Source organism: Tachypleus tridentatus, chromosome 1 (assembly GCF_004210375.1).
Source record: "Tachypleus tridentatus isolate NWPU-2018 chromosome 1, ASM421037v1, whole genome shotgun sequence".
Classification (NCBI taxonomy): domain Eukaryota; kingdom Metazoa; phylum Arthropoda; class Merostomata; order Xiphosura; family Limulidae; genus Tachypleus; species Tachypleus tridentatus.
The window spans coordinates 107060778-107075266 of record NC_134825.1 but is presented as its reverse complement, the minus strand read 5'-3'; the positions used below and the strand labels follow the sequence as shown (position 1 = coordinate 107075266).

General features: G+C 32.1%; 1 protein-coding gene across 1 annotated transcript; it reads right to left on the bottom strand.

The window, feature by feature from the left end:
- Positions 1–7527: 7527 nt before the first annotated feature.
- LOC143232841 (piezo-type mechanosensitive ion channel component 2-like) lies at positions 7528–13805 on the bottom strand. Its single transcript, XM_076468782.1, has 4 exons — positions 13786–13805; positions 12264–12551; positions 9712–9877; positions 7528–7655 (listed from the first exon to the last, which is right to left on the bottom strand). Exons 1-4 carry the CDS (start codon positions 13803–13805, stop codon positions 7566–7568), a joined length of 564 nt encoding a protein of 187 aa, XP_076324897.1. The 3' UTR covers positions 7528–7565.
- Positions 13806–14489: the final 684 nt, after the last annotated feature.

The window sequence follows — 14489 nt, the reverse complement described above, 5'->3', positions numbered from 1 at the left end:
AACACAGCATTCTCTAATAATTTTAATCAAACACAGCATTCTTAATAATTCTTCACCTTATCAAACACAGCATTCTCTAATAATTTCTTCACCTTATCAAACACAGCACTCTCTAATAATTCTTCACCTTATCAAACACAGCACTCTAATAATTTTTCACCTTATCAAACACAGCATTCTGGTAAAAATAAAACTTTACCTTATCAAAACAGCAGTCTATCTCTAATAATTCTTCACCTTATCAAACACAGCACTAGTCTAGTAATTAATTCTTTCACCTTATCAAACACAGCACAAAACATAACCATTACCTTATCAAACACATAATCTTACTAAATAATTTTCACCTTATCAAATAAGTAATTTTAATAATAAAATTCACCTCTATCAAACACAGCAGGATGTGAAAAATTTATCTGACCTTATCAAAAACAGCATACAATAAGTGTTCACCATATAATCAAGAGACATTATAATGAGAGTAGCAACATAACTTCCTTTCTTCACTAGACCAATAAAAGATATGAGGGGAAACATATATTTCCGATACTTCATTATGCCAACAGAGGTCACTTCTGTACCTTCGTCACCAGCTTCTCCATCAGTAGATAAGATGATACTTCCATTTGGATCGATTGCAAGTCCTTCTTTTAGATCAGTGGAGTGGTAAGATTTTCTGTTTTGTCATCGCCAAGAAGCTGATTATAACAGTAAGATAAAGGTAAACCATTTGCTCTAATGATTCAAATAATAAGAGCTTTAGAGTTCATTAGAACTTAGATCCCTCATGTTATGTTAAACTACACCTGGAAATTATTAAAACAGGTCCTACGCTTATTACACACCACTAACTAAAATGTAAAGTAATTTATTGTACTTTATGTAGAATACTTTTAGTAAACTAAAATTAAACTTAATATCTTATTACTGTATTACCTTTGAATAACCTTTCGATCTGTTCTGTCTACTGATAATGACAAATCAGTAAAGAACACCTAAACTACAATGTTAAGTTAATACTGGATGGTTTCACAACATTCAGCAGAACAAATTTACAGTTAAAGTATGACAGTTTGTTATAAAGACAGTTACATAACCACATAGGCTAATGTTTTAGCTGTAAGTCTGACCCATTCAAGTGAAATGCTCATTCTGTATGAAGCGATTAAAAAAGTCCAAGTTATTACAAGACAACAGTTTAAAAACAATGAGCTTTTAAAGTTGAAAAAAATACTACGATATCGATGGTAACAATAAAACATAATTATTCCCACTTATATAATTTGAGTTACTAATCCTTCCCTTGATGATGTATAATTATAATAGAGATCTCAATGATAAAGACAGTTTGTGACTTGTTCCATCCAAATCATAATAAGGTAAATATAAAGCTCTTGCCAAAGTTTGACATTTTACGGTGGTGATAAAACCAAATAACAAACACTTATTTAGGCTCTCCTTCTATTAAAATACTATAGAATAACAAGCTTAGAAATCAAAGACACAATTCACCAAGAGATGTTAACATAATGCCAGTTGAGATTCAAATCTGAGAGGCATGTTTAGATATTCACACTTGACTGTTAAAGTATAATGCCCAAAATAGAATATTTTCAACATCAGAAAATGTGTGACCCGACTAACCTCATACAAATTTACCACGGGTTCACATTGGTTCCTGATACCATGGTAATTTACCACGGCTTCACATTGGTTCCCAATACCATGGTAATTTTACACAAAATTAGAAAATACTCTGAACTTTTCTCCAGATTTATACTGTATCAATTCTCTAATGTACAGATAACATTAAGATTGATGTAAACATTCTTCCTATCAAGAGGACATATGGAGATAAGAATGTTGATTAATATATGTTCAATTGTGGAACCCAAAGCTGATCATAAAGATTCTTCAATAAACTGGAGATAAACCAGCTTAGCTACTTAACGAGGCATCTTATAGTACTCACTTCACAACTGGCCATGTCTAATCAAAGTGAATACTAACCGTAAAGTTCAACCTTTAAGGAAGATATTAGCTAAAGCCTGATCACAGGATAAAACCCATTACAGTAGCCGCCAAATGGTTAAAACAGAGCACACCCACACCAGGAATAGCATGTTGAGAAAAAGGATAATTATGTTAGAGAAGAGAAACATGCCAGCATTTAAAGCAATCAGAAAGTACTAAAACATTCAAGCTACAAAAACTTAAATCCTTGAAAATAAAAATATTAGTAAGGATGAAGGAAATATAAAACTAAAAACATGCAAAATGATTTTCATATCGAAACTTGTAACACTATCATCATTATGAGAAAGATTAGGAAAAATTAATTAATGAACAGCTTGTAATACAGTGGTACTAGTACAACCAGTGTTTAGTGTCACAACACTTGTAATACCGTGTGACAGCTACTGACTAGTACAACCAGTGTTTAGTGTCACAACACTTGTAATACATTGTTACAGCTACTGACTAGTACAACCAGTGTTTTATGTCACAACACTTATAATACATTGTTGCAGCTACTGACTAGTACAACCAGTGTTTAGTGTCACAACACTTATAATACAGTGTGATAGCTATTGACTAGTACAACCAGTGTTTTATGTTACAACATGTAATATATTGTGACAGCTATTGACTAGTAGAATCAGTATTTAGTGTCACAACACTTGTAATACAGTGTGACAACTACTGACTCGCGCAACAGGTGTTTAGTATCACAACATGTAATATAGTGTGACAGCTACTAACTAGTGCAACTGGTGTTTAGTATCACAACATGTAATACAGCATGACAGCTACTGACTAGTACAACCAGTGTTTTGTGTTACAACATGTAATATAGTGTGACAGCTACTGACTAGTGCAACTGGTTTTTAGTATTACAACATGTAATATTGCACAACAGCTACTGACTAGTACAACCAGTGTTTTGTGTTACAACATGTAATATAGTGTGACAGCTACTGACTAGTGCAACTGGTGTTTAGTATCACAACATGTAATATAATGTGACAGCTACTGACTAGTGCAACTGGCATTTAATATCACAATATGTAATATAGCATGACAGCTACTGACTAGTACAACTGGCATTTAATATCACAATATGTAATATAGCATGACAGCTACTGACTAGTACAACCAGTGTTTTGTGTTACAACATGTAATATAGTGTTCAATGAAACCATTGTTAAAGTTGTACTTTTAGCTGTTTTTACTTTATATACTTTAAGTGATCTGTTATAGTTAGCTAGTCTCAATTTTATAATTATACTTAATTAATTGTGTTATTTCATTTCTTCATGTTAAGTAAATTGAAATGTAAAGTTCTTAAGTTCTAAATTTTGTTTAATTACACAAAAGAAGTAGAAGATAACATAAAACACAAAAATGTTACATTCATTCACTTGTCTATTTCAACATTTATTATTGTAAAACCAACACGTGAAAGATATGAAGTTTCCAAAATAATAGATCGCTACAAGTACACAATTCTTTAAATTTCTGTTTTTAGATGTGGGTATTTTAGTTCAGATAACTTCTTTTAAAAAAACGTTATAAACATCTCAGTTGTTTAACACTTCTGACCTTTAACATTATAGGCCATTGGATCTTGGCTAAAGACTCGAGATGAATCTGCGTGTTCTAAGTATATGTTTATTTAATTTCATGGCAAACGAGATGACAAAATTTGCACTTATTGCAATCGACCTGAATGGTCAATACTTGCTTTTTGTTATGAAGGCAGTTTTCACTATTTAAACTTGGTGGTCATTACTAATTGTAATAAAGATATGCCTTTAATACACAGATTGTACATACTGGCATAGATTCTTGAAGATCCTGTCTCTTCCATAAGAGCATCCACCACCAAAAGAACCCAGAAAAAAAAAAAAAGGTGTAGAAAGTAAAGTAGAGTTATGGAAGAAACCAATCCTTTAAAGAAATGACATCTTCTATTATGGTTAGTAAAATAAAACAAAAACAATTAATTGAAATTAAAACATAACAGGAAACCTACAATCATGCTTTAACAACATGACTTCTATCTTATATCATTCTGCAACTACTGAAACTCACACCCACATCTTTTTACGTGAACAATGTACTTTATTTCTGACAACACTAGTATCTATGATGTTTCACTTCATTAACCTGACATCACCAGCTACGTCCACAATAAATTATAGATTTTTTTTAAATTTTATTTTATAAGTACACATCTTTCCATCTGGACAGCAGGCTGTACATGCTGCCTTTTCAGGGATCAACCCCTAAATATTAATGTTTCAAGCTCTCAAGTTTACAAATGATCTACTGAAGAGTCATACCATCTGATATACGAGTAATATTCTATGAGATAAAAAACATGCTGAATTTTAACCAAATATAAAATAACCTAAATAAAGAATAATGAATTAAGACATCTCTATACATGTTGATTGTTTCATTTGTACAAACTTTGATTATTTTATATTTATTAAAAAGTTTTATCAAATTAAAATTAATGACTATGAAAGTGTTCCCATACATGAAGGAGTATGTCAACACCTATAACTGTATGTTCCTTTAATTAATATTCTTTCATTAACAGTTAGTTGCAACATTCATTTAACATTTAATTTTATCACAGAGATTGTTTGGCATAATATATGTATTTAGGAATACTAATAACCTATGTTTCAGCTAGAGTCACACAGTAATCATCTGAGTTTCAACCAACCAGGACTACAAAGCTAGCAGTTTATAAAGATTATTGCCATAAATACCCTTAATGGAAAGCTGTCACAAATAATGCATTATACTTTCTATAACAAAGAATGTAATAATATTAAATTGAAAGAATACCCTGATGATATTTTACTTCTTGTTTTTAGTACAAAACTGCTGTAACTGAAAGTCAAAACTATTCATATAATAAAACATCTCAATTTCACAGTAAAAACTCTTGATACTGAACAGTAAAAGAAGCTTTACTTACAAAATAATTATATATTCATGTGTACTACTGGTATCATTTGTAGATTATTTTACATCAAATCAAAAATAATAGTTTTTGTTTTCAGTCTTACTATTTTGTTACAAGTTTAAAGTCAGAATAATATTTGTTAAAACAGTAACACATGTATCTCAGAATAACCACACCAGTGATTGAAACATCATATCTGTTTCAAAATACTGTTCCTTACTATAAAAGCTATAACTCGTATTAAAATAATAAAATGTTTTAAAAGATCTAAACTTATACATTTCTCTATTAATTGTAATCATATCCCATAATGTCAGGATAACTTGAAAAAATATTGTGTTTCTTTATTAGGTTAACTCTGTACAAAAAAAAATATTCTTTACTGCTTTTAAAATTACTAAATCTAGCTTATACTTACATAAGCACAGCTACTAAATACTTTATCCTAGCCTTGTTTAGTTTAACTTGTGTTTTAAACTATTTACATAAACATAGCTACTAACTACTTTATCCTTGCCTTGTTTAGCTTAACCTGTAATTTAAACTATTTACATAAACATAGCTACTTACTACTTTATCCTAGCCTTGTTTAGTTTAACTTGTATTTTAAACTATTTACACAAACACAGCTACTAACTACTTTATCCTAGCCTTGTTTAGTTTAACCTGTATTTTAAACTATTTACATAAACACAGCTACTAACTACTTTATCCTAGCCTTGTTTAGCTTAACTTGTATTTTAAACTATTTACATAAACACAGCTACTAACTACTTTATCCTAGCCTTGTTTAGCTTAACTTGTATTTTAAACTATTTACATAAACACAGCTACTAACTACTTTATCCTAGCCTTGTTTAGTTTAACTTGTATTTTAAACTATTTACATAAACATAGCTACTAACTACTTTATCCTAGCCTTGATTAGTTTAACCTGTATTTTAAACTATTTACATAAACATAGCTACTAACTACTTTATCCTAGCCTTGTTTAGTTTAACCTGTATTTTAAACTATTTACATAAACACAGCTACTAACTACTTTATCCTAGCCTTGTTTAGCTTAACTTGTATTTTAAACTATTTACATAAACACAGCTACTAACTACTTTATCCTAGCCTTGTTTAGCTTAACTTGTATTTTAAACTATTTACATAAACACAGCTACTAACTACTTTATCCTAGCCTTGTTTAGCTTAACCTGTATTTTAAACTATTTACATAAACATAGCTACTAACTACTTTATCCTAGCCTTGTTTAGTTTAACTTGTTTTTTAAACTATTTACATAAACACAGCTACTAACTACTTTATCCTAGCCTTGTTTAGCTTAACCTGTATTTTACACTATTTACATAAACACAGCTACTAACTACTTTATCCTAGCCTTGTTTAGTTTAACCTGTATTTTAAACTATTTACATAAACACAGCTACTAACTACTTTATCCTAGCCTTGTTTAGTTTAACTTGTATTTTAAACTATTTACATAAACACAGCTACTAACTACTTTATCCTAGCCTTGTTTAGTTTAACTTGTATTTTAAACTATTTACATAAACATAGCTACTAACTACTTTATCCTAGCCTTGTTTAGCTTAACCTGTATTTTAAATTACCTTACATAAACACAGTGAATAACTATTTTACCCTAGAACTATTTAATCTAACACTGTTACAGATAGGTCACAGATGTTTTTCTTGGCTTGTTTGCTACTCATAATTACGATAAATTGTTCTTGCACATTTTGAGAAATGCTTCTGGTAAATGTTTTAAAATAATTGTATTCTAAACCCCTTAAATGAAAAACTAGAAACCTCAAATCCCATACCAACATATTTTTGAGTACATGTATCATGTTCTTTTTTGTATAATAAAACAAATTAATAATAATGGACATTGCAGCTTACTTACCAAATCTTACAGATTTTGAATAGATACATAGCAAGTTATTCAGATTAAAGGTTTATTGTAAAAACACAGAAAAACATGATAATCACAAGAATAAATATGAGTCAATACAATTCTAATGAAATGACTATACAAATACCTTTAGAAAAACGTTCAGATAAAACAGTGACATTGAAAAGTTAGGCAAAAAGCAGTATGGGGCAGGTAGAAAAACCACAAAAGTAATAAATTACACCAATGTTACGATATGCAAAAACATGACTTGTGTAAACATAACATTAGTATTACCGAACAATAACTTATAAGCACAATAGAGTGGTTTTATTTTGGGAAGAGATACCAATGCATTCTTCTGCAAACAGACAGATGTTACATCAAAACATGTAGTATGTTTCCCAAAATAAAACTATTTTGTCATGCTCAAAATTGGTGTTGGTCAACTTACATAAGATGCTTTCTCACACCAGCACTGATTGGGGTTGAATCTAAAATTTGCAGTATGAAATATTAGTATAAATAAGTGATTAAGAATGTAGAAATATGATAAAAATTCTTTAAATGTTATAACTTTTTAATCTGCAGAAGACATAGAGAGGATAAAGGGTTTAGTTGGGTTGTATTAGTACATACGCTTTGATTGCCTTCTTGCACGTTGCGCCGTCTGCGTCTTAAAAGCTGGCAGAGGAGCGCTGAGAGCTTCTGCTTGACTCACTCCTGGCTACAGGGTGACGTGAATCTCTGTCAAACTCTTGTACCACCTAAACAGCCAGTATGTTATAAAACTTAACCATTCCTTTATGGTTCTGGTTCTACTTCTAAAACCTGAAAACCTTCAGTAACCTGTTTTAAATACGTTCAGCATCAAACTAGCATATACAGTTTGTTGACAATTCATTAAAAAATTATGTTTTATTTTATACATTTCTTTCAATACTCTGTCTAGATTTATGCAGGTAAACTAAATAAAACAGTGTGTATGTATATATTAATCACATTATTAAAAACAAGGTGAGGTTAGTTTAAACAATATATTTAAGGCAAAGACTGGTTGAAACAATTTAACTGGCATCAGAAAGAGATCAGCTAAAACGTGTGTTGAAACAATTTAACTGGCATCAGGAAAGAGATCAGCTAAAACATGTGTTAAACAATTTAACTGGCATCAGGAAAGAGATCAGCTAAAACATGTGTTGAAACAATTTAACTGGCATCAGGAAAGAGATCAGCTAAAACATGTGTTGAAACAATTTAAGTGGCATCAGGAAGAGATCAGCTAAAACATGTGTTAAAACAATTTAACTGGCATCAGGAAGAGATCAGCTAAAACGTGTTGAAACAATTTAACTGGCATCAGGAAAAGATCAGCTAAAACGTGTTGAAACAATTTAACTGGCATCAGAAAGAGATCAGCTAAAACGTGTTGAAACAATTTAACTGGCATCAGGAAAAGATCAGCTAAAACATATTGAAACAATTTAACTGCCATCAGGAAGAGATCAGCTAAAACATGTGTTGAAACAATTTAACTGGCATCAGGAAGAGATCAGCTAAAACATGGGTTAAAACAATTTAACTGGCATCAGGAAAAGATCAGCTAAAACATGTGTTGAAACAATTTAACTGGCATCAAGAAGAGATCAGCTAAAACATGTGTTGAAACAATTTAACTGGCATCAGGAAGAGATCAGCTGAAACGTGTTAAAACAATTAAACTAGCACATTTCTGAGAAGTTTAGAACTATTACTTATTATCAGGTTCAATTCACATGCATGTAAATGTGTAGGAATACAGTTGACTAAACAACCTGCCAATTATTCTGGCAACAAATTAATAACATGAAGCAAGTTAGATAAAAGTAAAGGTTTTTATAATTTAAATAAAACAGGAAAAACATAAATGTGCTTCACACAACAAAACATATTAAGTATCAAACTAACATTACAAGACACACACAACAAAATTAAAACATCTCGTATTTCAACTTACCAGATGTCATGATAATTGCTGACTAGACCAGTTGAAATGTGTAGAATGTTTTAATTTTGTGTATGTGATGTGTGTGACTTATATTTTCTTAGGCCATTGTGGATTATTTGCTGTTTCAATATTTACAAAAGGTGTCATAATTCTCAAGTGTTATATTTTTAATCAGTCATGAATTGATTTGAAAAAATAAACAGGAATCATGTGATTCACAAGATAGTAATTACAAAAATAAACAGGAAGCATGTGATTCACGAGATAGTAATTACAAAAATAAACAGGAAGCATGTAATTCACGAGATAGTAATTACAAAATAAACAGGAAGCATGTGATTCACGAGATAGTAATTACAAAATAAACAGGAAGCACGTGATTCACGAGATAGTAATTACAAAATAAACAGGAAGCACGTGATTCACGAGATAGTAATTACAAAATAAACAGGAAGCATGTGATTCATGGGATAGTAATTACAAAATAAAACAGGAAGCATGTGATTCACGAGATAGTAATTACAAAATAAAATGCACCTTGATACTCACACTAAATACTAGACAAAAACTACAAATACAGCTCTGCTTAGTCATATGAGAATCATAACTGTTAAAACCTCAGAAATATTTTAAAAATTATAAGCAAGCCTTTTAAAATGTAATAAAAAATGAAGTGTTTCAATAAGTACGTGAAATGAAGCTAGTTCTAAAGAAAATGTTAAATGTTAAAATTATAAACACAAAACAGCTTAAACAATAATGGCATTGATAAAACAGTCCAATAACTGGAAAGTGCTAATCTATGTACATTTAATTATGAGCAAAATGGTACGCACTGGTTCAGAGAGTCTATACCGAGTGAGGAAACAGACAAGCCAGTAAAGAGCCAACACAATTAAAGGTTGGACATACGCAGTCCAGTCTTCTGGTCGATAGACGATACTTCGACTATCGTGGTTAATGCTACATGTAGAATCCACAAGTCCCACCAAACCCAGCAGCCTACAGGACAAACAAACAATCTTTAGATTTGTCATCCACATTTTAATTAAAATCTTACACCCAAATTACCATCCACATTTTAATTAAAATCTTACACCCAAATTATCATCCACATTTTAATTAAAATCTTACACCCAAATTATCATCCACATTTTAATTAAAATCTTACACCCATTTTACAAAATCACTTTGGTAATCTATTTCTGACCTTTCTTAAATTTTTCTATCAACAGAGATTAGTTTTCAATCTGTAAGATGAATAAACCCAAATTTTGAACAAATGTGTCCAGTCTTTGTATTTTTAACTTTGACAGGCAATAATTAAACACATCTAATACATATTTAATAAAACATTCTATTTCATATGGATTTATTTTTCACTGTTCACTTTTTGCTTTTTTTAACTCTCAAATTGCTGGTGTGATTTGTTACTTCCTTTGGGAAAGGCATGTATTTCATAATAGAAATTTTGTGTTTTGTTTTTTTGGCATAAGACAAAACTGAATAAAATAATCACATGAAACAAGTCACTTTCCTTTTGAAATAACTTAATAACAGTTTTGGTAGTAGTGACATAAAGAGGTATACTAAGTTATCTTGTTAGTATGTGAGACCTGTCCTGGAGAGGTACACTAAGTCACCATGTCATTATGTGGGGCCTGTCCTGGACAGGTATACTAAGTTATCTTGTTAGTATGTGGGGACTATCTTGAGAGGTACACCAAGTCACCATGTCATTATGTGGGGCCTGTCCTGGAGAAGTATACTAAATCTCATCTTGTCAGTATATGAGGTCTGTCCTGGACAGGTATACTAAGTTATCTTGTCAGTATGTGAGACCTGTCCTGGAGAGGTACACTAAGTCACCATGTCATTGTGTGAGGCCTGTCCTGGAGAAGTATACTAAATATCATCTTGTCAGTATGTGAGACCTGTCCTGGAGAGGTACACTAAGTCACCATGTCATTGTGTGAGGCCTGTCCTGGAGAAGTATACTAAATATCATCTTGACAGTATGTGAGGGCATGTCCTAGACAGGTATACTAAGTTACCTTGTCATTATGTGGGACCTGTCCTGGAAAGGAATATTAAATCATCTTGTCAGTATGTGGGGCCTGCCCTGGAGAGGTATACTAAGCCATTTTGTCAGTATGTGAGGCCTGTCCTGGACAGATATACTAAGCCACCCGTGTCATTATGTGAGGCCTGACCTGGACAGGTATACTATGTCACTGTGTCAGTATGTGAGGCCTGTCCTGGAGAGGTATACTAAGCCACCGTGTCGTTATGTGAGGCCTAACCTGGACAGGTATACTAAGTCACTATGTCAGTATGTGGGGCCTGTTTTGGAGAGGTATACTAAGCCATTTTGTCAGTATGTGAGGCCTGTCCTGGACAGATATACTAAGCCACCGCGGTCATTATAAAGCGGCCTGACCTGGACAGGTATACTATGTCACTGTGTCAGTATGTGGGGCCTGTCCTGGAGAGGTATTTTAAGTAATCACAAGAAAGTTAACTTATATTAAATATCTTAAGCAGCTGCACTGGAACAATATAAGCAGTTTTTTTTTACATCACAAAAACAGGGAGTTTCTGCAAAACCCCCTCTGCATATATGCATGAATATGGCTTTGTCTATAATAACTTAACAATATCTTGATATTAATTTGTTTCTAGTATTAAGTTATGCCTCACATGACCTTATCTCTGATAACTGAACTTCAAACACAAACAGAGTCTTTTCTTTAATAATTAACATTCACTCATAGATAATGTTATTGTGTCTCCTATTGTAACAATAAACTATGAATATGGTTAAACATGAACTTGTCTCCGAAGGTCTTCCAAGTAAAGTTTAATAACATCTACAATTGTTCAGTGTAAATAACACTGTTGGGTTCATGGTTGTTCAGTATAGCTAACACTGCTGGGTTCATGGTTGTTCAGTATAGCTAACACTGCTGGGTTCGTGGTTGTTCAGTATAGCTAACACTGCTGGGTTCGGTTGTTCAGTATAGCTAACACTGCTGGGTTCGTGGTTGTTCAGTATAGCTAACACTGCTGGGTTCGTGGTTGTTCAGTATAGCTAACACTGCTGGGTTCGTGGTTGTTCAGTATAACTAACATTGTTGGGTTCATGATTGTTCAGTATAACTAACATTGTTGGGTTCATGGTTGTTCAGTATAACTAACATTGTTGGGTTCATGGTTATTCAGTATAACTAACATTGTTGTGTTCATGGTTACTCACCCTAGATTTTTGTTTGATTTTCAGTTCCTAGTTTTTCTAATTAATCCAATGTTATAATCTATGACTACCTCAGTCTAGGATTTTATTACTTCATATCTCGAGTAATAATAATAATTTTCTCATTTAACAGACCTTGCTTCTAGACTGTCCACTTGAATTAACTCCTGGGCATAATCCAGTTGATAAAGGTACAACACAATAAAGTAAAGAGCAGTGTACACGGCCAAAGCTATTCTTCCCAAGATGTAGATACGACCCAGCTTACAACCACTTGCCAACCAAGTAGCAATGAAAAGAAATAACAGGAAGTAAACAGATGAAATGAGTGAAGGGTGGAGGACCCCAGCTCCAGCTAGAAATACAAGGAAAAGAACTTCTCCAATGAAAACTAGGAACTTGAGGTACGCTTTTTCTCTCTTCCTGACGGAAACTCCCCACTCTGGTCGGATTCACTGTCTCCTTCACAAGGGATTGGAGTGGTATCAAAAGCTTTCTGACAGGTAACCAGAACTCCCACTGTAGATAGAAGCACTAGGAAGTCCAGCCCCATGAGACGATGGCATCCACGGATGGATTTTATCTAATCTATGCAGTCCAAACAGAGCAAACAGCCTTCCTTCCCAATGCCTGATATAAAAACAATAAAATTGTGATATGCATTATGTACATGAAATTTTAGTATAAGAACAGAATTCTTAGCTTCTCTTACTTCAAAGTAGATATTACATGAATAAGATAGTTTAACATATCTGACTTGACTACATAAGCATGTCCTCCAAAACAAAAATGTTACTCACATTTGTAATACGTGATTTTACTGTAAGTATATTAACGGGTCACTAAATACATGAGAAGCGCAAACTTCACAGATCATTAGAGTTTTGTCATCAAATGTTCATAATCATCTCGGACACTGAAACTACTTACACTGTACTGGAAACTTTCCATAATCTCCAAGGCTGAGTAAGACAGCCTGAAAGACTACATGTGCTAAACAACTAATACAGCTAAGACTGATGACTGCTTTGATGTAGCGCCCAGTGTGACCTGAAACAGAAATCATGGATTTTATTCATTACAGAACTCGAAGAAGAATATACATGATAGATAATATGAACAAAAGAATTTTAAAAACATTTCTTCTCTGTAATTATATCACATTAACTGCACTACTTCAACAAACTGAAAGAAACTATTTAGAGAAAATAGAATATTATAATTACTTCCTAAAAACCAATGGTTGCTGATTTCTGAAGCTCTGTGTTCACCACAATATTAATGAAAGCATGATACTGACACTATGGAATTCAATTTCCAAATTAAAGAACATTTCAAAATATCCCTAATTTAATTAATCTCATTCTAGCATTTACTAAACTACTGTCTCATTTTGCATTCTGCCTGAACCTGTCTCCAAAAATATATTTATAAATTTATGATTTCCGCCAACATAAATCATACTCCATTTCAAAATTGTATTTGTGCCAAGTCTCTAAGCCCTTGTCTGCATATCAGATGATTAAAAAATAATATCTCTTTACTTGTTGAACTCCAGTTCAATATTTCCACACAGAAACAGTTTGTGTCTAAATGGACTGTAGATTAGTGTTGTAATTTCCACTATATTTACTGTAACTGCCAAAATATGTTTTACCCATGAGTGACAGCAATCATATTGCTTCATAGCTTATGACATGTTCACAATGTTAAGGGTACATGTAGATTAAACAAATCAATTAAAAAAAAAATACCTCATTTCAAAAGTACTCAGGTTATAGGATATCATATTTTGAGTATGGTTCTCGAGAGTGAAATTTTCCATATAACCTTCTATCAGAGATTTATAATTACTAATTCATTACTTTCTGCATTGTAAACTTCTATCACAGTAAACACTGTACAGTTTTAGACAGTTAATGTGATATGTTATGATATATAAAACTTTTATGACAGTCAACACTCGTACAGTTTTTAGACAGTTAATGTGATATGTTATGATAGATAAAACTTTATGACAGTCAACACTTGTACAGTTTTTTAAACAGTTAATGTGATATGTTATGATATATAAAACTTTTATGACAGTCAACACTTACATTATTTTGACACTCTAAGTAATATTGTGTGGTTTTTATATCTTCATGACAGTCAGTGATTTTAAAATATCACAAAATGATATTGTCTAGTTAGTACACTTCTATGAGAGTCAACTCCATCTAAAGAATCTACTTTCATACCTGAGATAATGCTGGTGGGTGAGGGACCTGGAACAACTGGAGCTATCAGCAGAAGCAGAAGGTATATGAATGACAGTGCATTGAAACGAAAATGACAGCTGAAAACAGTTAAATATTAAAG

What these genes read in the sequence shown, in the direction of transcription:
- LOC143232841 (XM_076468782.1), bottom strand. Translation starts at nt 13,805, where the DNA reads ATGATTGCTGTCACTCATGG. An exon ending in ATGATTGCTGTCACTCATGG is followed by an intron (nt 12,552 to 13,785) that starts GTAAAACATATT and finishes AGTTTCCGTCAG; the next exon opens with GAAGAGAGAAAAAGCGTACC. An exon ending in GGTATAGACTCTCTGAACCA is followed by an intron (nt 7,656 to 9,711) that starts GTGCGTACCATT and finishes CTGGCTGTTTAG; the next exon opens with GTGGTACAAGAGTTTGACAG.